This window comes from Chelonia mydas, chromosome 1 (assembly GCF_015237465.2).
Source record: "Chelonia mydas isolate rCheMyd1 chromosome 1, rCheMyd1.pri.v2, whole genome shotgun sequence".
Lineage (NCBI taxonomy): Eukaryota > Metazoa > Chordata > Testudines > Cheloniidae > Chelonia > Chelonia mydas.
This window is the reverse complement of record NC_057849.1, coordinates 123,521,094-123,547,494: the sequence shown is the minus strand read 5'-3', so window position 1 is coordinate 123,547,494 and position 26,401 is coordinate 123,521,094. Positions and strand designations below refer to the sequence as shown.

The 26,401-nt window shown below is 42.9% G+C and overlaps 1 protein-coding gene across 6 annotated transcripts in view; it reads left to right on the top strand.

The window, feature by feature from the left end:
* Positions 1 to 26,401, top strand: part of DHRSX (dehydrogenase/reductase X-linked) — a 226,647-nt gene that overhangs the window by 119,750 nt on the left and 80,496 nt on the right. For 3 of the 6 annotated variants that reach the window (XM_037899650.2, XM_043537754.1, XM_037899668.2), the window contains one exon: positions 17,134 to 17,202. The exons of the other annotated variants lie outside the window; for them this stretch is intronic. In XM_037899650.2, coding sequence (XP_037755578.1) covers positions 17,134 to 17,202 — 69 coding nt within the window. The remainder of the gene's footprint in view (positions 1 to 17,133; positions 17,203 to 26,401) is intronic. 6 annotated transcript variants of the gene reach the window in all.

Here is a 26,401-nt window from a genome sequence, read left to right as displayed (position 1 = left end):
ACCTGTCATTTGATAAAAATAAGTTTCTTCATCTAAAATTGCTACAATATGCAGAACATTCAAATGATTCTTGGGAGAAACAGAAGATATGCTTAACCATGTGTAACTGGAGACCTTCATAAGTCTCTCTTTATTTCAGTGGGAAGTTTTGTGTTATCCTCCATGATAACATCATAGTTTCCCTTTCCTTTTAGTAATTGAAATTGGAGTATTGTGCATGCAGTGGCATTGTCCCTAATTCCATGTATTAGCTTATTCCAGAAATTCAGAAGTGAGCAGTGTTTTCCTTGCAGTTTGCACATCCTGCCAGTATGAGGAAGTATTCTGAATCGTTGCCATGCATTGTACTTTCATTTTGATCAGCTTCAATTTTTTTTAGATATAACTTAGAGTTCTCTTGAAAACTCACAAACCACTTACTGGCTGACGTGGGCAATTGTTACTTTTAAAAGGGTAATCAAATTGTCAGCCAAGTCTAATCTGTAGTTTTCAAAGTTTGGTAACTGTGATTAGGGTGACCACATTTCGCGATTTTTATAGGGACAGTCCTGATATTCAGAGCTTTTTCTGATATGGGCATCTATTACTCCCCACACTCTGTCCTGATTTTTCATACATAGGGTGACCAGACAGTAACTGTGGTTGGCTTCTTACTGTTACATACACAGCGTCATATTAGGTGGGAAGTAGGGAGCACATTTTGTATTTAACCTCTTACATCCCTAGATGCTCTTCTAAGGAACCTAGAATTGCAAATAGGGAACAAGTTATGAGCATTTGTTCTCTCAAAGGTCGATAATTCTGCTAACAAGAGTGTAAGAAGGATCCACTCATCCATCCAAAAGCAAAATCTGGCCCACAGTGATTCAATTTATAATGAAAGGGCATGACAAAAGATTATTTTTTATTAAACCCAGGGATATCATCACTGCAGAGTTACTTCAGGCTCTTACTTAGATGTTACTCCTAACCTGCCTACCCATCCACACACAAAATCCTGTGTCCTGAGTTTGATGATGCTTTAAACCTGGCCCAGTGGGGCTGTTGGTGAAAGCTGGTAACCCACCCACTTTGTAATGACAATGCAGGCTAACTCACTTGAATGTTGATAGTCCTCCAATTCCTTCCCACAAATCCACTCAGGTGACCAGAAAGAGACAAGTCCTTCCATAATTCACTGGGAAAGAATCATAGAGCAATTGATCATGAGCATGAAGGATCATGAAATATGTCCCCAGAAATCCTAGCAACACACATAGGGGAGGACAGCAGTACTAAAGACACAATAACTCAAGTATGGCTTTTCAGTGTGTCTGCTTGCTCTGAGGTTAGGCTAATTCGGGTGCTCAGACCCAGGAGCCAGCCAGTGTAGATATATCCCCCCAAGAGACTATACTGTAACCTGCAATATGTTTAACATACAGCTTCAAGCTGCCCCATGAAGAATGTTGGTTTGCGCTTTCCTTATTTTCCTTATTCTTTATTCAAGGGCATTAGTTTGCTCTTTCTTTATTCAAGGGCTCACTTTCATTTTTAAAGCAAGTCTCTTTTCCTTCTTTGCTGACATTCTTATTTGAATGCTCACTTTTTCAGAAGCCCTCTGCAGGCATGCTTACATTTGAATAACATAAAAATATAGAAAAGGAGGACTTGTGGCACCTTAGAGACTAACAAATTGATTTGAGCATAAGCTTTCGTGAGCTACAGCTCACTTCATCGGATGCATTCAGTGGAAAAAATGAATGCACTGAATGCATCCGATAAAGTGAGCTGTAGCTCACGAAAGCTTATGCTCAAATCAATTTGATAGTCTCTAAAGTGCCACAAGTCCTCCTTTTCTTTTTGCAGATACAGACTAACATGGCTGCTACTCTGAAACCTATAAAAATATAGGAGTGTGACAGAGTAAGCTGCATTTTCCAAAGGGAAGTGATCCTAATAGGAAAAGGGCCGGGGGGAGGAGGTTAAAGAACAACGGTCAGAAAAAGTTAATTCAGAGCTGCAGTGTACACTCATTTGGACTGAACAAGCCAAATATTTTAGTTTGTTTTCTGATGAGAGATGTACAGTTCCTGAAAAGCATTGCAAACCCTAATGAGTTTTTTACTACCAGTAAAATGAAATAGTGCAGAAAACTGATGTGGCACACAAACAAAATAATATTCCACATTGACCAAATGTCTAAAACCTTCCTCCATAGTTTGGGCTTCACATTTTTGTTAGTTTGCCAGAAGCGAGGGCTAGGAACAAGGAGGTTTGCTGTGAGGGGTAAGGAATGCAGTTGTTTCCAAAATGGGGAAACAAAGTATCTGTGAAAACAATGAGGAGTCCTTGTGGCACCTTAGAGACTAACAAATTTATTTGGGAATAAGCTTTTGTGCATCTGATGAAGTGGGTTTTAGCCCATGAAAGCTTACGCCCAAATAAATTTGTTAGTCTCTAAGCTTTCGTGGGCTAAAACCCACTTCATCAGATGCATAAAAGCCTTTTCCCAAATAAATGTGTTAGTCTCTAAGCTGCCAGAAGGATTCCTTGTTGTTTTTGCTGATACAGACTAACACGGCTACCACTCTGAAAAGTATCTGTGATCATTTACCATCTCCTTCATTACAGCTTAACAGGAAATGGCTATTACTAAGCTTGCAGTCATTCCAGTTCACCTTTCTCAGGGTATGTCTACACTACGAAATTAGGTCGAATTTATAGAAGTCGGTTTTTTAGAAATCGTTTTTATATATTCGAGTGTGTGTGTGTCCCCACAGAAAATGCTCTAAGTGCATTAAGTGCATTAACTCGGCGGAGTGCTTCCACAGTACGAGGCAAGCGTCGACTTCCGGAGTGTTGCACTGTGGGTAGCTATCCCACAGTTCCCGCAGTCTCCGCTGCCCATTGGAATTCTGTGTTGAGATCCCAGTGCCTGATGGGGCTAAAACATTGTCGCGGGTGGTTCTGGGTACATATTGTCAGGTCTCCGTTCCCTCCTTCCCTCCGTGAAAGCAGCAGCAGACAATCGTTTTGTGCCTTTTTTCTTGAGTTACCTGTGCAGACACCATACCATGGCAAGCATGGAGCCCGCTCAGGTAACCGTCACCGTATGTCTCCTGGGTGCTGGCAGACATGGTACTGCATTGCTACACAGCAGCAGCAACCCCTTGCCTTGTGGCAGCAGACGGTGCAGTACGACTGGTAGCCGTCCTCGTCATGTCGGAGGTGCTCCTGGTCGCCTCTGTGAGGTCGATCAGGAGCGCCTGGGCAGACATGGGCGCAGGGACTAAATTTGGAGTGACTTGACCAGGTCATTCTCTTCAGTCCTGCAGTCAGTCCTATTGAACCATCTTATGGTGAGCAGGCAGGTGATACGGATTGCTAGCAGTCCTATTGTACCATCTTCTGCCGAGCAGCCATGAGATGTGGATGGCATGCAGTCCTTCTGCACCGTCTGCTGCCAGCCAAAGATGTAAAAGATAGATGGAGTGGATCAAAACAAGAAATAGACCAGATTTGTTTTGTACTCATTTGCCTCCTCTCCTGTCTAGGGGACTCATTCCTCTAGGTCACACTGCAGTCACTCACAGAGAAGGTACAGCGAGGTAAATCGAGCCATGTATCAATCAGAGGCCAGACCAACCTGCTTGTTCCAATAAGAACAATTACTTAGATGCACCATTTCTTATTGGAACTCTCCGTGAAGTCCTGCCTGAAATACTCCTTGATGTAAAGCCACCCCCTTTGTTGATTTTAATTCCCTGTAAGCCATCCCTGTAAGCCATGTCGTCAGTCGCCCCTCCCTCCGTCAGAGCAACGGCAGACAATCATTCCGCGCCTTTTTTCTGTGTGGACGCCATACCAAGGCAAGCATGGAGGCCGCTCAGCTCACTTTGGCAATTAGGAGCACATTAAACACCACATGCATTATCCAGCAGTATATGCAGCACCAGAACCTGGCAGAGCGATACCAGGTGAGGAGGCGACATCAGCGCGGTCACGTGAGTTATCAGGACATGGACACAGATTTCTCTCAAAGCATGGGCCCTGCCAATGCATGCATCATGGTGCTAATGGGGCAGGTTCATGCGGTGGAACGCCGATTCTGGGCTCGGGAAACAAGCACAGACTGGTGGGACCGCATAGTGTTGCAGGTCTGGGACGATTCCCAGTGGCTGCGAAACTTTCGCATGCGTAGGGGCACTTTCATGGAACTTTGTGACTTGCTTTCCCCTGCCCTGAAGCGCATGAATACCAAGATGAGAGCAGCCCTCACAGTTGAGAAGCGAGTGGCGATAGCCCTGTGGAAGCTTGCGACGCCAGACAGCTACCGGTCAGTTGGGAATCAATTTGGAGTGGGCAAATCTACTGTTGGGGCTGCTGTGATGCAAGTAGCCCATGCAATCAAAGATCTGCTGATATCAAGGGTAGTGACCCTGAGAAATGTGCAGGTCATAGTGGATGGCTTTGCTGCAATGGGATTCCCTAACTGTGGTGGGGCCATAGACGGAACCCATATCCCTATCTTGGCACTGGAGCACCAAGCCGGAGAGTACATAAACCGCAAGGGGTACTTTTCAATAGTGCTGCAAGCTCTGGTGGATCACAAGGGACGTTTCACCAACATCAACGTGGGATGGCTGGGAAAGGTACATGACGCTCGCATCTTCAGGAACTCTGGTCTGTTTCAAAAGCTGCAGGAAGGGACTTTATTCCCAGACCAGAAAATAACTGTTGGGGATGTTGAAATGCTTATAGTTAATGCCATGGCTCATGAAGCCATACACAGGCAGCCTGGACAGTAGTCAGGAACTGTTCATCTATTGGCTGAGCAAGTGCAGAATGGTGGTAGAATGCACATTTGGATGTTTAAAGGCGCGCTGGCGCAGTTTACTGACTTGGTTAGACCTCAGTGAAACCAATATTCCCACTGTTATTACTGCTTGCTGTGCGCTCCACAATATCTGTGAGAGTAAGGGGGAGACGATTATGGCGGGGTGGGAGGTTAAGGCAAATCGGCTGGCTGCTGGTTATGCGCAGCCAGACACCAGGGCGGTTAGAAGAGCACAGGAGGGTGCGGTACACATCAGAGAAGCTTTGAAAACCAGTTTCATGACTGGCCAAGCTATGGTGTGAAAGTTCTGTTTGTTTCTCCTTGATGAAACCCCCCGCCCCTTGGTTCACTCTACTTCCCTGTAAGCTAACCACCCTTCCCTCCTCCCTTCGATCACCACTTGCAGAGGCAATAAAGTCATTGTTGCTTCACAGTCATGCATTCTTTATTCATTCATCACACACATAGCGGGATGACTACCAAGGTAGCCTAGGAGGGGTGGTGGAGGAGGGAAGGAAAATGCCACACAGCACTTTAAAAGTTTACAACTTTAAAATTTATTGAATGCCAGCCTTCTGTTTTTTGGGCAATCCTCTGTAGTGGAGTGGCTGGTTGGCTGGAGGCCCCCCCCACCGCGTTCTTGGGCGTCTGGGTGTGGAGGCTATGGAACTTGGGGAGGAGGGCGGTTGGTTACACAGGGGCTGTAGTGGCAGTCTGTGCTCCAGCTGCCTTTGCTGCAGCTCAACCATACACTGGAGCATATTGGTTTGATCCTCCAGCAGCCTCAGCATTGAATCCTGCCTCCTCTCATCACGCTGCCGCCACATTTGAGCTTCAGCCCTGTCTTTAGCCCGCCACTTACTCTCTTTAGCCTGCCACCTCTCCTCCCGGTCATTTTGTGCTTTCCTGCACTCTGACATTATTTGCCTCTATGCATTCGTCTGTGTTCTGTCAGTGTGGGAGGACAGCATGAGCTCAGAGAACATTTCATCATGAGTGCGTTTTTTTTCGCCTTCTAATCTTCACTAGCCTCTGGGAAGGAGAAGATCCTGTGATCATTGAAACACATGCAGCTGGTGGAGGAAAAAAAAAGGGACAGCGGTATTTAAAAAGACACATTTTATAAAATAATGGCTACACTCTTTCAGGGTAAACCTTGCTGTTAACATTACATACATAGCACATATGCTTTCATTACAAGATCGCATTTTGCCTCCCCCCACCGCGTGGCTACCCCCTCAACCCTCCCCGCTCCCCGTGGCTAACAGCGGGGAACATTTCTGTTCAGCCACAGGCAAACAGCCCAGCAGGAACGGGCACCTCTGAGTGTCCCCTGAAGAAAAGCACCCTATTTCAACCAGGTGACCACGAATGATATCTCACTCTCCTGAGGATAACACAGAGAGATAAAGAATGGATGTTGTTTGAACACCAGCAAACATACACTGCAATGCTTTGTTGTACAATGATTCCCGAGTACGTGTTACTGGTCTGGAGTTGTAAAGTGTCCTACCATGGAGGACGCAATAAGGCTGCCCTCTCCAGAAACCTTTTGCAAAGGCTTTGGGAGTACATCCAGGAGAGCCGCGAATGCCAGGGCAAATTAATCCTTTCACATGCTTGCTTTTAAACCATGTATAGTATTTTAAAAGGTACACTCACCGAAGGTCCCTTCTCCGCCTGCCAAGTCCAGGAGGCAGCCTTGGGTGGGTTCGGGGGGTACTGGCTCCAGGTCCAGGGTGAGAAACAGTTCCTGGCTGTCGGGAAAACCGATTTCTCCGCTTGCTTGCTGTGAGCTATCTAAAACCTCATCATCATCTTCTTCGTCCCCAAAACCTGCTTCCGTGTTGCCTCCATCTCCATTGAAGGAGTCAAACAACACGGCTGGGGTAGTGGTGGCTGAACCCCCTAAAATGGCATGCAGCTCATCATAGAAGCGGCATGTTTGGGGCTCTGACCCGGAGCGGCCGTTCGCCCCTCTGGTTTTCTGATAGGCTTGCCTCAGCTCCTTAAGTTTCACGCGGCACTGCTTCGGATCCCTGTTATGGCCTCTGTCCTTCATGCCCTGGGAGATTTTGACAAAGGTTTTGGCATTTCAAAAACTGGAACGGAGTTCTGATAGCACGGATTCCTCTCCCCATACAGCGATCAGATACCGTACCTCCTGTTCGGTCCATGCTGGAGCTCTTTAGCGATTCTGGGACTCCATCATGGTCACCTCTGTTGATGAGCTCTGCATGGTCACCTGCAGCTTGCCATGCTGGCCAAACAGGAAATGAGATTCAAAAGTTCGCGGTTCTTTTCCTGTCTACCTGGCCAGTGCATCTGAGTTAAGAGTGCTGTCCAGAGCGGTCACAACAGAGCACTCTGGGATAGCTCCCGGAGGCCAATACCATCGAATTGTGTCCACAGTACCCCAAATTCGACCCGGCAAGGCTGATTTAAGCGCTAATCCACTTGTCAGGGGTGGAGTAAGGAAATCAATTTTAAGAGTCCTTTAAGTCCAAAAAAAAAAAAAAAAAAAAAAAAAAAGGGCTTCATCATGTGGACGGGTGCAGGTTTACATCGATTTAACGGTGCTAAATTAAACCTAAAGTCCTAGTGTAGACCAGGGCTCACTGGGAAGGTTACTTTGAAATGGATGTAAAGTCTGGGTACTGTTGAAAGTCAGTCTTAAAACATACAGGATGAAAGTATTTTATGAAGAACAATACTGTGTCTGTTCAGTTACAATTACAATTTGCTCACTGTAAAGTGCTGAAACTGTTGGGATATATGTTTAACCAGTTGTTTAGAGATCAGTACCTCCGACTCATAGCTGTAAGCTATTCATATTAAAGACAACATATAAAAACCACTGAAATCGAAGGACCTGTCCTCTTACATATTTAAACCTTAAGGTTAAAAGCCTGGCCATTTACTGCAGTCAATGGCAAAACTCCCATTGACTTAAAGCCAGAATTTCACCCTCCGTCTGCAGTTAATGGACTAAAATACAGTATATTACAAGGTGAAGGATTAATTGGGCTAGGCCCCTGTTAACTCTAGAGTCTTGATTCAAAGGTGAGAGACAGTAGGTCCACCAAAGGGATGGCCAAGTCAAATAGCACCATCATCAATATTACACATTTTACTATCTGGCAATCTGAATATCACCTGAATAAAATCAGAATGTTCATTCTCAGGGGGCAACAGTAGATCCTAGACTAAGGGTGGGCAAACTTTTTGGCCCAAGGGCCACATCTGGGTATGGAAATTGTATGATGGGCCATGAATGCTCATGAAATTGGGGGTTCGGATGCGGGAGGGGTTGAGGGCTCCGGCTGGAGGTGCAGGCTCTATGGTGGGCCCAGAAATGAGGAGCTCAGTGTGTGGGAGGGGACTCCGAGCTGGGGCACGGGGTAGGGTGTGTGTGGGTGGGGGGGAAGAGGGCTATGGCTGGGGGTGCAGGCTCTGGGGATGAGGGTTTGGGGTACAGGAGGGTGCTCCGGCCTGGTACCGAGGGATTCGGAGGGCAGGAGAGGGATCAGGGCAGGGGGCTGGGGATGGGGGGGCAGGCTCTGGGCCTCAAGCAGTTCTCAGAAGCAGCAGAATGTCCCCCCTCAAGATCCTATGTGGAGGCGCAGCCAGGCAGCTCTGTGCGCTGCCCTGTCCACAGGCACTGCTCCTGCAGCTCCCATTGGCCATTGTTCCCGACCAATGGGAACTGCGGGGGCAGTGCTGGGGGCAGTGCTAGGGGTGGGGGCAGCATGCTGAACCCCTTGGTTGCCTCTACAGGTAGGAGCCGGAGGAGGGATATGCCGCTGCTTCTGGGAGCCACGCAGAGCAACAGTACATGCGGAGCGGGGCAAGCTCTGGACCCTGCTCCCTGGCGGAAGCTCAAGTGCCACATTAAAATGTCTGAAGGGCCAGATGCAGCCCCCGGGCCAGAGTTTGCCCACCCTTGTTCTAGACTAATTGTTGATCCAGTAGTGCTATCTCATTGGTCAAGAAGAGCGAGAGGAATGCAGACCAGTTTCTCCACTGATGTCATGAACTACTGTGCACCCTCTCTGTTGCCACACAAGTTACTCACTGGCAAAGGGGAATGCAACCCTCACCAGTTACTCCCCACCCCAAGAGAGTGAGAAGGAGAGTAGCCCAATTTCCCTGCCATCCTGCCTCAATCCCTGTACATTAGGAAGGATAAAAACCTCCCAAAGAGTGGATGTTTCTCTAAAAGATGTGATGAAACTGAACCAGAAGTGATAGGTTCAATATGGGAATTACTGGTTAAAGTTCTGTGCTGTGTTATGCAGCAGGTCAGACTAGATGATTGTAATGGTCTCTTAGTACATTAAAACCTATACATTTATGAAGCACCCACCCAGCACAAGACATTTCGCTTACTAGGAGCCATGTTCTAGAAATAGTATGGTCCAGTGGCATCTATTCCTTCTCTCAGCTTCAGGGTCCGTAACTTGGTCCTCCCTTTCCTGGATTTTTAGAACTTTTTTTTTTATGATGTCTGGTAGGCAGACGACAATCCCCCTCAGTCTAGTTGAAGATCTTTGAGAGGAGTGTAGCCTGCACCCCAAATCTCTGCGGGGTGGGACCAAGAAACACTGCCTACCAGTCCTGCAGATAATGGCCCTTTAATTCTGGACAGTGGAATGTGGAATAGTACCACTGTCTCCAGAGTATTGAAGGGGTTCTTTCAGTAGGTACTGGAGGAATATTTCTTGGTCTTGTGGTAGAAAACTAGAGTGAGGAAGTGGGTCAAGCCATGCTTCCCCCCACTTAAAGAAGACTTCTTTTCTGTTCTTTTTCTCTTTCTTTCTGCATGGGGGGTGTAGGGTGTGTGTGTGTGTAAGATGATTAGCTGAGACTTAGCTTCCCACCTTGAAGACTTTGGAGGTTGAAAGTAGAACAACAACTGGTCATCTCCTTCCACTCAGAACGCAGCCCTAGGTATGCGGGGTGTATGAACTAGGTGCATGATGGAGGAGGGAATCTAGTGGAAGAGGTTTGTTGCTGAGAGGCTGATACTTGGATTCAGTGGCTGCTTGGGTCCAGATATCACTCATATATCAGGAACCCCCCAAAAATTCCATTAGAATATTTGCTCCTTTGCATACTATTACCCAGAAGTGTGTAAGAGCAATCAAAGAAGATTATGAAATTATAGAGAAAATAAATAATTATTTGTATTAGTCTTCCCCACCGAAGATTATGGTGAAATCCCTACCTCAGGCTTCACTACTTACAATAAGGTAGGTCTGCTGTTGTTGGAGATTGAATTGTCAACAAATGGGGGTTTGGAATAAGTAGAGAAATTAGTTTGCAATAAATCACAAAGAGTAGATGGCAGGCATCCAAGCATTTCGGAAGATCCAAGCGATGGAGCTGCTAACAAAAATATATAATTCATCATTAAACTGGAAGCTTTCCCGTGTCTTCTACCTGTCTTTTAAAAATGTGCTAATGTTGATCCTGGGAAGTATTATAATCCAGTGAGATTTACTGTAATACCAGAAATAGTAGCTGAGAAAATCATAAAGGGATGGATTATCACTTTACTGTCCAGTGCAAGGAAGGAGCAGCATGCAAATGCATTGCACATATGCAAAGCAGGGATTGAATTGTCACGGATCCACAGTTCAGTCACTGCTTCTCCATGGGTTAGCGAGCTGCACATGCCCTTTCTGGGCACAGTTTACTTTCCTCTCCACATCAGGTAAACTGTACTTCCTTGCTCAGCTGTGTGAGAGGGGAAGTAATAGCCCATCAGCAGCTGTTCTCCCCACCACATTCCACACAAGGTCTGGTGATGCTGTAGACCCCACAGGAAAGGAGCTATCTTAGGCCCTCTCAGTCAACGCCATGGGTATGCAGCAGGGCTCACTATAGAGTTCTAAACATAGTGATGAAGCATCTACAGTAGGTAAGAACAAATAGCATGGTTCTGTAACTTATTTACAGAGCCCTGTACGTTCTGCAGCACACTGAACCCAAGTTCTGCAGGAGAGCCTTGATCCTGCAGTTCTGTTGGTACAGAGCTCTGCAGCAACTGAAGTGCCCCGAAAAATTCACATAAAAGAGTTTTCTTGAATGAAATGAATAACACTATAGATTGCGTAAACTATACTATCTGAATATTTTCCAATGCATTTTAAGATGCTATGGAATTCTCACCTTATCAAAGAATGCAAGTCTGACACAGAAGAAATCAGAGGACCTTGATGAAGCATATTGTGCCACCATTTATACATGTTCGCACCCACTTTTCGTGGTTACTGGGAGACAATGATGTGCTCCAGCTCCTTCCAAGTCTTAGGGCTAGTCTACACTGGCAATGTTAAAGCACTGCGGCAGCGGTGCTTTAACATGGCTTATGTCATCGTGGCAGAGCGCTGGGAGAGAGCTCTCCCAGCACTCTAAAAAACCCACCTCCTTTTTCACACCCCTGAGCGAGAAAGTTGCGGCGCTGTAAAGTGCCAGTGTAGACAAGCCCTTAGTAACTTCTCTCTAGTCGGCGGTGGTACAACATAAATCATCTGAGGCCTTATCATTAGTGATTAGGGGAATGCATAGATCCTTTCTTTTCCCCTATTGAGACCTGGCATCTACTAATCTATTTCTCTTTCATGCCACACCAGATGGAGGACTGATGGTGGGCAATGTATTTGTGAGTGAACGCAGAGGGACAAAATAGTGAGTTAGGAATGTTTGCAAGTGGCAACATAATTGAGGGTAGGAAAGAGAGATATGTGGGATGCAGAAGAAAACTTCAGGTAATTGGGCAACAGAAGAAAAGCATAGAAAAGTGCAAAGCACTTTGGAGGGAGAATTTAATTTACTGTCATATTATCATGGTTTCTGAATTAGTTGTGACTTCTCAGGATAAAGTTTTAGGCATCCTCCTGCAACATGAGATCATCTGGTTAATGTGTCCTGGCAGACAGAAAAGGTAAAGATGATGGTTTTGGTATTGGGCTTTTTTCGTGTGTGTGTGTGTGTGACTGAGCTGTAGGAAATTTTGCAATAGATACACTTTGATTATCATTATTACGGTAGCACCCATAGACCCTGAGTGAGACTTGGGTTCTATTGTGTTGGCACTGTACAAACACATTGAGCAGGCCAGATGGGGTAGACAGGTGAAGTGACTTGCACAAGCCCATATGAGTCAGTGTCAGAACCAGGAATGCAACCCAGGTCTGCTGATTCCTAATTCGGTGCCCTTCCCACTGGACTATGCTGCCTCTCAGCTTATACTTCAGTACAAATAAATAGTTATCATTACAGTATATTAATTTTATGTTCTTTTCCATTTTTTCTTAGTAATATTACATCTAAAGTTTTAGAAGAACAAAGCTTTAAGAACTTTTTTATTGCCTCTTTCCTCTATGGTTACTTTACTTGTTCCCCTTTTCTTCTTATCTTCCCATCCGTGGCTCTGTTTTTCTGTTACTTTTCACCAGATCATTTTACTGCAGTGCCCATTTGTAGTGAGGGGCTTCAAAGGAATTCTCTCTCATAACAGTACCCTGCTAATGTCAGCCATGAATTCAAGCAGTGTAAGTCAGGTCAGTGGAGCAGGAATTCATATGCTGTTCTCTTCTGCCTCTAGTTATTTAATTTTGAGGTTATTTTGTTTCTGCTTAGAGGCAAGTGTTCTACGGAGCATCATGGAGTTTCTGAGTAATTCTTGCTTTCAGGGCTGTGCGTTGTCTGTATTGTCTAGTATCAACTCATGCTGACAGCTTTCATTAGAAGTTTTATAGACACTCTCCCTTTGTCCAGACTTCAGCTGATCTCATGATTACAAAAATAGCTGTAGTCAAGTTCAAAGGTACAATTTAATCTGGGGAAGATTTAGGCAAGAATGGGCATTTCACACTTACTAAAATGTATATCTCTATATCCATAGACTGTATTGTTTGTGAAAGGTGCCAGATCAACACTACTGGAAGCTAAAGTCCTTCATCCATTCAAGCAAACAGGTTGGTTAATGACAGGAGCCATTCAGGCTCCCACGCACTGTCTTGCCACTTTACTTTCAGCTAGTTCTGGAGGAAGGCCCACCTATATAGATGACAGAGCAGGTTTTTTTTCCATTTCTATTTAGTTGTTGACTTCTTTGCTGAGGCTGCTGCCAATCAAGCATGTCAGTGAGTTCTGTGATATAGGTTCTGAAAAGCTTCTGAAAAGTTTACACCATCTCACAGAAGCCCTTAAGAAGCAGGCTCACCACCAATGCATGACCCGTACAGCTAACAGTCATCAGATAATACACTTTTTTGGTTACTTCTATGTTGGGAAAAATTCAAACCTATGACCTAGAAATTTCAAAATCTTTTTATCTTTCCTGTGAGCCAGCCAACCCTCACAGTGTTCTGAAGCAAAGACTGAACTGAATAGTTTCTGAAATAGATTACCCTTCTGCATATTTTCCCTTTCTTTTTGACACCTACTTAGCAGCTTTCCAAGCACCATGTTCTGCCATCAGTGAGGCTACTGAATATTTCACAGTTGCTCTTGTAGTTGTTGTTGGGTGATAGAAGTCTGGAAAGCCACACGTGTTGTAATGCCCTGCAGGTCTAGAACCCAGATTTGCACAGCTGCCAGGCAGCTGGTATCTCTGTGCTGTCACCTAGCAGCAGCTGTAATCCGCTTGCGCTCCACTGCCCATGACCCACTATTGACACAGACTACGGGAGGTCCCACCTCAAGGGGTCTACAGGCAGAAGTCCTATGACTCCTGATTGGCTCTCCGCTCTATGTAAACTTAAGGGGTGTTCCAGGAATCGTCCAGGCAGTGGTGTGGATTTCCAGTAGCTGCCACAGCCATTCCTTGCTCAACTCCTGAACTCTTGGCTTCGACCTTGGCTTGATTTGGACTTCACCTTCTGATTCGGACGCTCACCCTTGGTGTCGACCCTGGCCTGGAACCTAACTACGAACTCCTCTGCTACTCCCCATCTCAGGTTTGCCCCTACTCTGACCCTTGGTCCTGACTGTATGTTTGGGATTCTGACACATGCGCACATTCAGAACAAAGAAAATGGTCTCCCTGGGATTACTGCTTCAATATCAACAAAGTGGAACTCGGGGACAGAGCAGGTCAAAAATTTTCCCTCAATGTTTTTTTTTAAATTGTTTTTGATGGAAAATGCACTTTCCAATGAAATGGAAATTTTCCCACAAAATGCAGTTTTTGTTGAAAACTTTTGAAATTTTATTTAAAAAAGCTGGATTTTTTACGCTTTTGGGTTTGTTTTTTTTTTTTCAGTGAAAACCTGGAAAAAATGGTGAAAATTAAAGTCATTTTCAGTGATTTTTTTTTTTTTTCAGGAAAAAAATAGTTTTCATACCGGTGCTACTCAGGGCAATGGTCTGTACCATCAGGGCAAACATTCACCAGACTCACATGTACATCTCAGTGGGACATGTAGATACTGTCAGAATAGCCATATTGGGTATGACCAATGGTCTGGGTAGCCCAGTATCCTGTCTTCTAACGGTGGCCAGTGCGAGATGCTTCAGAGGTAATCGACAGAACAGGGCAATTATTGAATGATACATCCCGTCGTCCAGTCCCAGCTTCTGGCAGTCAGAGGTTTAGGGACACCCAGAGCATGGGGTTTGTCCCTGACCATCTTGTCTAATATCCATTGGTGGACCTATCCTCCATGAATTAATCTAATTTGATGAATCAGCAGAGTACCAATAAGTCCAGTTCAAACATCAACGCTAGAGTGGGTTGAAATTTTTGAAACAAAACATTTTTTTTGTCAAAACATTTTAAAATGATATTTTTGGTGAAAGACTGATATAGTTTTAACTTTTTGTGAAAAATGTCATGTACTTTAAGAAGAAAATTAAAATATTTGTTGTTTTTCATTCCAAAGCAATCATCATTTAAAGTAGGCTACATCTTACACTTCTTATAGAATGTGGAGCTTGCCAAGCCAACTTGCAGCAGCCTCATCAGCGAAATACAGAGCCCTCAGACCACCATGAAATCTGGTCAGTGGGCAGTCACCACCCCAGTGTAAGCGGCGTGTAGTGTACATGTGGTTACATGGCGCAGTGCAAAGCAGTCCACGTCCACACTGCAGCATGTAGTTACACGTCAAACACTCTGGCAGCTGGGAGGCAGTGGGGAAAGATTTCAGCAGCTCCCTGCTGCCTGAGCCTTTCACCGTGGTGAAGAAAGGCTCTGGCAGGGAAGAGGCAGCGGGGAATCCTTTCCCTGCTGTCAGAGTCTTTCCCTGATGCGAGGAAAGACTCCAGCAGTGGGGAACTGACAGAGTCTTTCCCCATTGCGTCCCTGCTGCTGGAGTCTTTTCCTGTGGTGGGGAAGGCTCTGGCATCAGAGAGCTGTCAAAGCCTTTCGCTACTGCCTCCCCCCCGCCGGAGCCTTTCCCCACTGTTGGAGCCTCTTCCTGAGGCAGGGTGAGACTCCAGCAGCAGAACACTACATTGATAAAGATAGCATGTAGACGGGGAGGCATAGCTTAGGAGAGTATAGCGCCATCTAGGGTATGTGCTTGTGTCTTTACTCTACTTATTTTACCCGTGCTAGGGGTGCTAGGTACATATGTACTCTACATGCCATTGAAAGAAGCATGCAGTGTAGACGTACCTTTAGTGGTGTCATAACTGGGCCTACAAATTTACCCTAATTGTAAAAAGGTATATGAACGTTCATAAGATGTTACAACAACCTATAATAACAGATGTTGATGAAAAGTGGGTCAAGTTGCTTTCAGTAATGAATGTTATAAATGGGTGCAAGAGAACCAGAGAGACTAAATTAGTCTTGGGGAAAAAAAGGCCACATTGCTATAATTCAAGGACTATGTTGAAATCATGCTTGGTAAAAATAGAAGATGTGGAATCAGAAACCAATGAACCAAAATTGATGTGCTGGATATTAGGCCAAATTGGTGGACAAAATAATGAGGGGATGGACTATTCTATGCATCACTCCCTTTGTGGGCTCTTAAAGAAGAGACTTTGGGAGGACAAGAAAGGAAGAACAGCAGAAGCTACTGGAGCAAGCTTTACCATCATGACTTGCACCCCCACTGTTTCTTTATAATCCAGATCCTGAGATGTCTTGACTAAACTGGGTCAGAGAGAGGGAGTCAGATGATATTGCCATCTCTATCAGCTCCAGATCAATCCAAAACACCACCTGAGATGAAATGGGATTGGAGTTGAACAACAGCTCCAGCTCATGTAAACTCATAACCATCCTTTTGGATAAAAGAGAAGTAATTACCATCTAAGACACTGTCAAACAAAGGGATTTTTGCTCCTAGAACTCTCTCCAGCTAAATGGAAAAGAAACAAGGGATGTTGTTAAAATGAAAGCTGTACTTAATGCTTTACATTTCAAATGTTTTACCTGGTTTTTCTTTTTTTCTTTATCTTGAATAAAGGGTTAAAAGGATTTTTAGAATGTTTGCACCATGATACCAAAGAGGCTGAGATCTCTGTTTACCAAACCTTGGTTACCACTGTTTAATGTTGCACAGTGATTGGGTTATGCTAAAACCTTTTGCCCATTTATTCTGTCTAAATCAGTGGCTCTCAACCTTTCCAGACTACTGTGCCCCTTTCAAGAGCCTCATTTGTCTTGTGTACCCCCAAGTTTCCTCACTTAAAAACTTACAAAATCAGACATAAAAACACAAAAATGTGACCTCACACTATCACTGAAAAATTGCTTACTTTCTCATTTTTACCATATGATTATAAAATAAATCAATTGGAATATAAATATTGTACTTACATTTCAGTGTATATTTTTATGCAGCCTGTTGTAAAACTAGGCAAATATCTAGATGAGTTGATGTACCCCCCAGGAAGGCCTCTGAGTACCCCCGGTTGAGAACCACTGATCCAAATTAATGCAACAGTATTTCCAAAGAAAAAATAATAATATTCTTTGCTGACCTCTTGGGGCAGTGGTTCATCAAACTGGCCTGTACTTGGAAGGGATCGCATTCTTCCCACTGCTCCAGATGGAAATTCTGTCACTGTGTTTATTCCAACATAAGAACAAAGAAGGCAAGAGGGATGATTAGTTTAGTTTAAACATTTTTGTCCACCCACTGGTTGCTGTCTTAAGCTCTCCATTCCCTCCTCTGCTGGACAAAGATACTCCCTCTGAGATACATCTTTATACCCTGATACAAACAAGTTAGTACTGACCCTTTGACATAGTTACTGCCCCCTGACATGGCTACTTATTACCTTGTACATGTTGGTTTGATTAAAACATTTTTATTGTGTACTGTTATTCTGACCTTATCTTTTAGGTGGGGTCAGTGTGTTTCTCTTTTCCTTGGGGAATGTTCTGGTACCACTTGATATCGGGATGTGTTTGCGTAAGTAGTTTGTGCTTAGCACTTTTTAGGAATGTGTATTTCTGCAATATCAGCCCTGTTCTTGCCAGATTGTGTGAACAGGTTCTGCCTTATACCAGACTTCTGATACAAGGGCTTATGTCTTAGGCTCTCTTCCTACTTCATTTGCTAGCTGCGGTAGCTTTATAAATAAGCAGCTGTCTTTCCCAGTACTGACTGACTGTGATGTTCATGCACAGAAATGTGGAATGGCCACATGTATATGCCATGTATGCAGTAAACATGGCATAACCTAATGAAAGAGAGAGGAAGGATGGTCCCATGATTAGGGCCCTAGCCTGGGGCTTGGGAGACTGTGGTGCAATTCTCTGTGCTCCAGCACAGGCTTCCCATGTAACGTTGGGCAAGTTGCATACACTCTGTGTTTTAGTTCCCCATTTGTAAAACAGGGAAGATACTGCTGCCCTACCTCCTAGGGGTGTGTTGTGAGGTTAAGTACATAAAGATGCAGTAATGGGGTGCCAAGATAGATAATCTTTCTCTTACTCGAACTGGCTAAGAAAATTCTTTTGTCATTGCCTTAGAGAAAGAAATGCTCCCTTAGCCAGGGAGAAGGGGGAAGGAAATTGAAGACCCTCCTTCCTCCCCCACCCCAAAAAGTTAGATTCCAGATCTTCTAGGTAACAGTAATTAGGTTGGATGTTTGCGTATCAGTTCCACAGTATTTCTGCTTACTAGACCGGAATGAAGGGCGTTCTGAGTATAGCCCACATCTATGTATATGTGTGACTTAGTTAGTGGGAAGGAAGAAGCTAGAACTAGGTTAAAATGTTTCATGGTTGCAACACTGTTCTGTCTTTTTATGTATAATAACCTCTTAAGGAAGAGGGAGAGAGAGTAGATAGCCCCTTGTCTGATTTAAACTAAGATACAAATGAGTGGAGAAGCTTGATTTTTTTCCCCCATGTAATTCAGTTCTATAAGTAACATAACACATATCCAGAAAGACCAGACCTCTTTCTGGTTTTACACCCTCTGTATGGAATTATTCTTTTTTAACGTTGTGAACTTTTTAATGCATTATCTAAAGTCTGTAGTTAAACAATCTAGAGGTCCTCCCCCACATTCTTACCCTAAATGGTATATTCTTGTTTCTAATGTGTCATAGTTGTGAGGCTATTCCCAATATTTCCAGCCAGGAAAAAATATATATTGTTGATGAAGTAATCACCTAGCATATTTTTTCTTGAATAGGAAACACTTTCCTAAGCCACATTTGTTCAGGTATGGCAGTGTTTTGCACTGGCATGTCTTTCTACTCTCAAAAGGTAATTGAAAGGGAAAATAGTCTCTTTGTGTGTCTTGTCAATGTCAAATGGGGCACAGAAATATTGAACATACTGTATATCCCTTAAGATATCCTTGCCTAGAGTGAAAAAATATTGACTTTTAATTGTTTGTTTAAAATGATTTGACCTCCACAAGAGAATTTTTGATCTTTGAAGTATTATGTATAACCATAACCAACCTACTTCTATTAGCTCAGAGATCACAGAACTCTGAGGTGTTTTGCTGGTGATACAGAGCTGTATTACAATAATACCTATACACACAGAAGATTACTCTTATCCTGTGGTGTTGAAAGGTTAAACAGTTGCACCTTTCTGTATTTCTCCAGTACTGTAACCAATGAGAAAACTATCTTGCCATCTTATAATGGTTTTCTTATCTTAAAACTGAACACCATCTTGAAGGCGTAAGTGTGAGATTTAGACTCAGTGTTGACTACAGGTCTTATTAAGAGTGAATTATTGTAGCTCTCCAACCTTATTTGCTGTATTTGTCTCTGTAGAGAAACCTCTGTTCAGCATACTAGAAAAGATTTGTTTGAGTGCTCCTTTGAAAAGAATAAATTAATGTTTTCTGTTCCATTACCAGCCAATTTGGCTTAATTTATATTAGTGTAAACAAGCAGACCTGCTGGATTTAAGAATATCATTTTGTGTGGATTTTAAAAAAAATCAAGAACATGGGGCAATGAATTACACCTACAAGAGGATCTATCTAATTCACACTTCAGTAAAGCCTCCTTCTTTGTAGTAACATCCAGGACAAGATAATAGAAGCATCATCAGTGGCAACAATGGAACTTATGTAGCCAAGCCTTGAGAAATGTGTGAGCACTGTGACGTCACTAGCATTGACCCCATTCCTGCATCTGGCAAGCCATAAACCTCACTAATCTGCATGGGAGCTCCCTTACTAAAGGAAGTTCTGATGTGCTAATATAGTGCATACTACAGCTATGCTTGTAATTAAGATGTCCATTGTAAACTCCTGTTTGCACACATCCATAATTTTCTGAAAAATTCACCTTTTCAGCTAGCTTCCCCTCTTCAGTCTCTGTCCAAAAGTGAATGCTTCTGGAAAGTTTGGGCCCTTTCTTTTTGAGTTAGTTGGGGTGTCCCATCTCAAAAAAGGTATATTGGAATTGGAAAAGGTTCAGAAAAGGGAAACAAAAATTATCAGGAGTATGGAACAGGTTCCATATGAGGAGAGATTAATAAGACTGGGAGTTTTCAGCTTGGACTGACCAAGTATGGCCATTCTTATGTTTTTTATGAAAGAAATCACTTTATTTTTTTAAAAAAAACCCTAATGCTTTTTGGGGAGGAAGGGGCTATGGAGCAGGGATACGAAAAAGATGGCTGAAGTTGAAACCTGGCATGTAAATTGCTTTAATTGGGGACTAGAAGCTTTGCAGAAAAAGTGGTTTTGATTTAGTAAGTGCATGCAAACTGAACATTGTGCATACAGAAAACACAAATTCTGTAAGTCTTGGAGGTGAACACTTTGTGAGAAGAGCTGGGTGCATAATTTGGAGTATGTGCACTTTTCATAAAAGGTTCTGAAGTCCTGATTGTTGCCTTTTAAACTGAGCCCTCTTGTTCTCTGCCCAGCTCTCTTGTTCCTGCATATATCTCTGTTTTTTAGAAATCTTGATCAATAGAATATATATATATGATTCAAAGGGTAAGTCTATACTTGAGCTGTAGGTATAATTTCCAGCATGTGTAGACATACCTGCACTAGCTCTGATTGAGGTAGCATGCTAAAAATAGAAGTGCCAGCGGCAAGACTGGCTAGCCGCCCTGAGTACGTGCCTATGATTTCAGATGGGATCATGCTAGGGCAGCTAGCCTACCTGTTTATCGTGACACTGCAGCTAAACTATTTATATCATGCTAGCTCAGTCAGAGCTAGTGCAGTATGTCTACCCATGCTACAAATTACACCTACAGGGACAGTGTCGACATATCTAAAATATCTTAGCTTTTGGGCTTTGCACCCAGAATGCACTGCAAATTTGCAGCTATAGAGTTGGGAAATTTGAAAGAGATGATAGAGGTTGTAGTTTCCCAATCACCTGATGTCGTTGGGCTGAGCTCCACTGACTCACTGAACTTCAGCAATTTACACTATTTTAGGATTTGGCCCTGTGTCTGGGTATGCTTGACTGTTTGGTCAATCTGGCTTTGTGTCAGTCCTAGCTGACTGTGAAGTACATTTTCATTTTGTCATGCTCCTGCCCTGCTGATATTTATCATCTTTAATAATATATATCTGAGCTGGATGCTGATTTTTCCATTCAACCTCTCAGGGGTAAAGATAAGCTTTAGTTTTCCCACAATTTTTTAAAACTTTTAGCACATTGTTGGAGAAACCTATAATCACTTTAAATGTTTGATGGGAAGGAACAAAAGAGAATTTCTCATACCTTTATTTATCTTCCATTTACAATAACCTGTTCTTCTTTTAAGTTATTTTACTTAGTTTGTTCTCATGGCTGCATAAAATTCAAACTAACAAGAATCGGCAGGAATCATTATTTCTTTTCTTTTGTATTGTATCTGATGGCAAATACCTATGCATTGCTTGGACAAAGTTTTTTGCATGTAAGTGAAATTCACTCCTCTATTGGGGGGAAGAGGCACTGCAAGGACAATGCACCACTTATGCCCCACATTGAGCCCTATTTTGTAGGCATAAGTGGAATGTAAGTGATGCACAGAGTAGGTCTTGTGCTGGCCTCTGCACCAGGGGGAATGTCACCTGTGTAGGGGGGAAAAGCAATTTGCAGCTTGCTAATTATAGGAATGAAAAGTGTCCATATTCACTGTTTCAAAAACCCATTCACCTGTGTCAAGTAGGAAAACTTCCCGAGCTAATAGGGGCAAGGAGATGCCAAGCAATCCATTTTTGCAGTTTCTTTCTTTCAACAAGAGATTCCCTTTTGGCAGAGGAATCCTCAGCTACTTCTTTAGATCACCTATAAATTCCTTTTGTACCATCCCAGTGATGCAAATGGAACTTAACCTGGACCAAGGATCTGGCATGCAGTTTCTAACCCTTATGGTTGTGAAGAAAATATTCCAAATGTGAACTGATGCATTTCCAGAGTCTTCTAACAGACAACTCTAGTGCCACTGCTCCTGCACCTACTTTTGCCAAACCAGATCTGCAGAGTGAAACTGCTAAGTCTCTGGTCATTTTCACTCTGGTGCCATTCAGAACCCTGTGGACAGGGACAAAATTGACAAAGCTTTGTCAATTTCACCCTAAAGCTACAGGAAGGTCAGCAGCAGATCCTAAAGACATCCAGGAGAGAGAGGGACCCCCCAAAAACCAGTCAGGGGAAGGGGCAGAGCTACAGAAAAACTCCTCCTAAGAAGCAAGTGTCTGGCTGGAGAGCAGAGACCTCCCCCACCTTTCACTGCAGCCAGGGACCTGAGTATAAGGAAAGCAGTGGACATACCCATCAACCAGGAGGCTCTGGAATGTGGGGACAGGGGTCAGAGAGCTCCGGCTTTCCAGCAGCCATAAGAGTGAGCTTCAGATTTAACAGATATCTAATACCCATAGGCTGTTATGACTAATCAGGGAAAAACTCCTGCCCTAGAGGAACCCAACTCCATTGTAGGCAGCTGAGGCAAGGCTTCTTACCCAGCTTTCTCACCATGGGACTGCCCCTCGACCTTGCAGGTGTCATCCCTTCCTCTCATCTTTTGTATCTGCCTTTGGCTAGATAGGTTTAGGTCTCTAGTTAGATGGTGGCTGCTCAGTTTTTCAAGCCCGGTCCATATTGAGCTGCAAGCATATACAAATATAGAATCATAGAATATCAGGGTTGGAAGGGACCTCAGGAGGTCATTTAGTCAAACCCCCTGCTCAAAGCAGGACCAATCCCCAACTAAATCATACAGCAAGGCAGTGTATTTACATGTGTTTATGAAACACATGCATACTGTACCTGTAATGTATACATTTTGAGAAAAGAAAGCTTGTTTCAAATAACACACAATTTGTGGTATAAATAGATTGAGGCAATCATGCTTGAGTAGTTCTCAATCTTTATCTGAACTACTTTTTGCACCACGGTTCAGTGATGTGTGCTCTGGAAAGGTGACTGAACTGTGAATCAGTCTGGAGATTCTGTTATAATGTACTATTTTGGCAGTAAGTGGAGCAGTTGCTAGTGATGGAACTTGAAAGCAGAGCTGTTGTTCTAAATTTTGCTTATTTGAGGACCAAGTGTTGCAGTAGAACTGACTGAATTTGACACACAAGAGGGTCAGTGGACTATGCCATTTAATTCTGCTACACTCATATATACACTCACCAAGAAGGTTAAGTTGTATAGGAGGTGAAAATGGGTAAGTCAAGCTGCACTGTATAAAAAAAAATAATAATAATAATAAAAAAAAATTCCTTTCAGTTTTAACCTTTTTATTTTTTTTAAAGTAACTCCTGAAACGTAACTCTTGAAAGTTTATTTTTTTTTCCCCCTTCCCTCTTAGTACAATAAGTCAAAGCGTCATAGTTAAGAAGTGGCACTATAAACTGCTTTTTCAGTTGTTTCTTTTGAACAGACAATGTTCAAACAGTTCTGGAAAAAAGCATGTGCAAATAATTATCCACCAAGAATTTCTAAATATAGTATTCCTTAAACACCCCAGACAAAAGTCATATTGCAATGAATAGGCTGGAGAATGCCACTAGTACTGATCTTAACCAAGGACTTACAGTATACTGTCTTGGAAGTTCACAATTTCACTCATGCACTTTGGTACCCGTGTTATGACATCTCAGGAGTGCACTATGACATTTAGTGAGTTTGGATTTTATTCTTTTTTTTGCACATTACAGAAACCTGTTTAAACAGAGTTAATCTGTACAAAGATCAGCTTTGGTTAGCTGGTTAGATCTGTAAAAGCGGGGAGAGCAAAGAGTTTCCTTAGGACCATTTAGCTTGAGGTGGGGGAAGTTCAAAGCCGTTTACCTCCCATCCAAGTATACTGGATAGATGTTTGAAGGTGGGTGTGCCACAGATACAGGTGAGATTATGCTTGCCAGGTTTGTGATGACCGTTCTGTCTCCAGTTTGTTGTTAGTCATTTTGTTTGATTTTTATGTACAAAAGCTTTAAAGCAGACATTGTTAGGATGTTGAGGTACAGCCAGTGCCTGCTTAAGCAAAATGCTGCAATAGAATAAATATATGTTAAAAAAAACTTGTCACATTGGGCAAAGCAGAAATATCGATAATTCCAAACATGCATGTTTGGATGTGAATAAGCACAGAATGAATTCTGGTCATCTTTTTGCTCCATTACACTCCATTTGCATGTAATTAGCTAATAACTTTTTGAGTATTGAATTAGGTGTCCCCAGATTACAGCAAAGTAATAGTCACATCTTTTTTTTTTTTCATTCTGTGTGAATATTTTAGCTAGCATCTGACAAAGATGTAATTGCTTTGCTTTTAGTGAACGTATTACCTAGATCAGTGTGTCAGACACACCCACACAGAGGAAAGAAATACAGGCACGCATTCTAGAAGTGAACGTCTGTGTGTGAAAGAATAGTAGAAGGAACAGCTGAATGGAATAGTGTTTGAAATGATTATGATGATTCAGCAACACTAGTTGCTAATGTTCCTCTTCCTAGATTCCAAATCCTACGTTCTTGCTCTGTTTTTGTTTGAGAATTTGAAAGCCACATGCAAAGTCAAGGACTGATTAGTTTTAAAGACCTATTATGCTACTAAACTTAGAACATAAACAGAATTACATTTCAGAGTAACAGCCGTGTTAGTCTGTATTCGCAAAAAGAAAAGGAGTACTTGTGGCACCTTAGAGACTAACCAAATTACATTTGTTAACAATTCTGGGGACATGAATGATTTGAGGCCTAATGGACTGATAAACTGAAAATGTTAAAAATAATTTTTGCCTAATATTTATGCCTAATATTGGCATCAGCTTTAATTTGGAAAAGTATTGACTTTGTTTGTTTGTATTCCATCAAAGCTAATGTTTGCTTTCTTTGCCCAGACCTACTATACATGAAAAACTTCATGAGCTGTTGTTCCTCATTATATTGGTCAAGTAACAACACTATTGCAAAGTTAAGGCTTTACTACACAGTGGGGTGAGCACACTGACATGCACAAGACTAATGACTGCAGGTTAAGGGCTTCTCTATATGGACAAATAAATGTGCATCACATTAATGCACTTTAGAAAATTCAACTCCTTTAGAGCCCATTACCCCCACTGTGCATAGAAGGCCTTAATCTGCATTCATTTGTCTCATCTCTATTGCTGAATGTTGGGTTTGGTTAAAGGGTAGTTTAAAAAATTGGACTATACTTAAAACTGTTATAATCTGGCAGTATCATTTAGATTCTTAATATGCAATTCTTTAATCTATTACTCAGGCTAAAAGAACAAACCATAGGAGAAAGGAGATCTGGTTTCTATTCTCTGCTCTGCTACTGATGCACTGCAAGACCCTGGGCAAGTCACTTAGGGCCATATTCAGACATTCTCATGTGGAGTAGCGCTTTAATCTCCAAAAAGTTCTGTTTATTTCAGTAGAACTACTTGCAGAGTAAGGTACTGCTACATGTGAGTAAGAGTGTCTGCTTCTGGCCCTTAATCTCTCTGCCTTCTGAGCAAACTAAGATTAATATTCCCTACTTTGTGAGGATTAGTTTATTCATTTTTGTGAACTGTGTTGAGATCTTTTGGTGGAAGGAATTTTAAAATTACAAAGTTACAAAATATCATTATACGTTTGCCCAGAAATGAGCCTGAAGCAAGAAAACAATATTAGTAGTACTTGCAGTAATGCCCAGAGGCCCCATTCATGGATACGAGCCCCATTGTATTAAATACTTTGTTGTTGTCATTATGAATGACTATGAAGTGCTGCTATGAATGGCCGTGAGTAGTCACTGGGCCAGAGAAAAAGAGTGAGAATAGCTCTATAGCTTGATGGTTAGTGTGCTCACCGAGGATGTGGAAGACCCAAATTCAAGTTCCTGCTCCAATGACTAATTATTTATAAAAAGCGAAACAGCTTCAATAGGAGAGACTGAGAGAAACCTATGCCAGAATACTCCAAAACCCAGTGGTTAGCACATTCACCCGAGAGGTGGGAGACCTGGGTTCCAGTCCTTTCTCCTCATTTGTGAAGAGGGGGAAATAGAAGACCATATCCCAGGTGGGTACCCTACCCACTAGGCTAAAGGCTACAAGAATGATGTTGTTCGTTCTTCCCCATGCCCTCAAGCCATTTTGTGAATCTAGTTCCCCTTTGCTTTTGTTAAAATTTGAATTGGGTCAAAATGAAATGTTTTGTTTCAACATTTCAGAAACATTGCGATTTCTCAGTCTGGTCGAAACGTTCAGTGAACTCAGTGGTTTTCTGGTGTATAGTTTATTCACTGAAAAAATGTTGATCAGCTCTAGTCACAAGTGCTTTGTGTCTATTGTTATATTGCATTAAAAGGAACTCCTCCTTTCATGGTGAACGCATCTCTCCCATGGAGGAGGCGACCATTCTTTTCCTAATTCTCTTCTATTGGGGGGCTAGAGCCGATTGGAGAAATAAAAAGCTACAGTAGATTCAGAGCATTTTTTGATATTTCTATTTGCACACATAAAGGAAAGATCTAGATGGTAGTCAATACTGTTCAGAGCTATAACCATGCATTATTAGTTACTAAACAACAAGACACAACAGGTAGTAACTACCTGGGAGATTACGGCGTTGCTCGTGTGACCTTATACAGCAAGAAGGCCAAAGAAGGAATGGATGTATCGACTTTCAGTGTGCAGTAATCCCCTAGAAATATGCTCTCTCTTGTGTCTCATT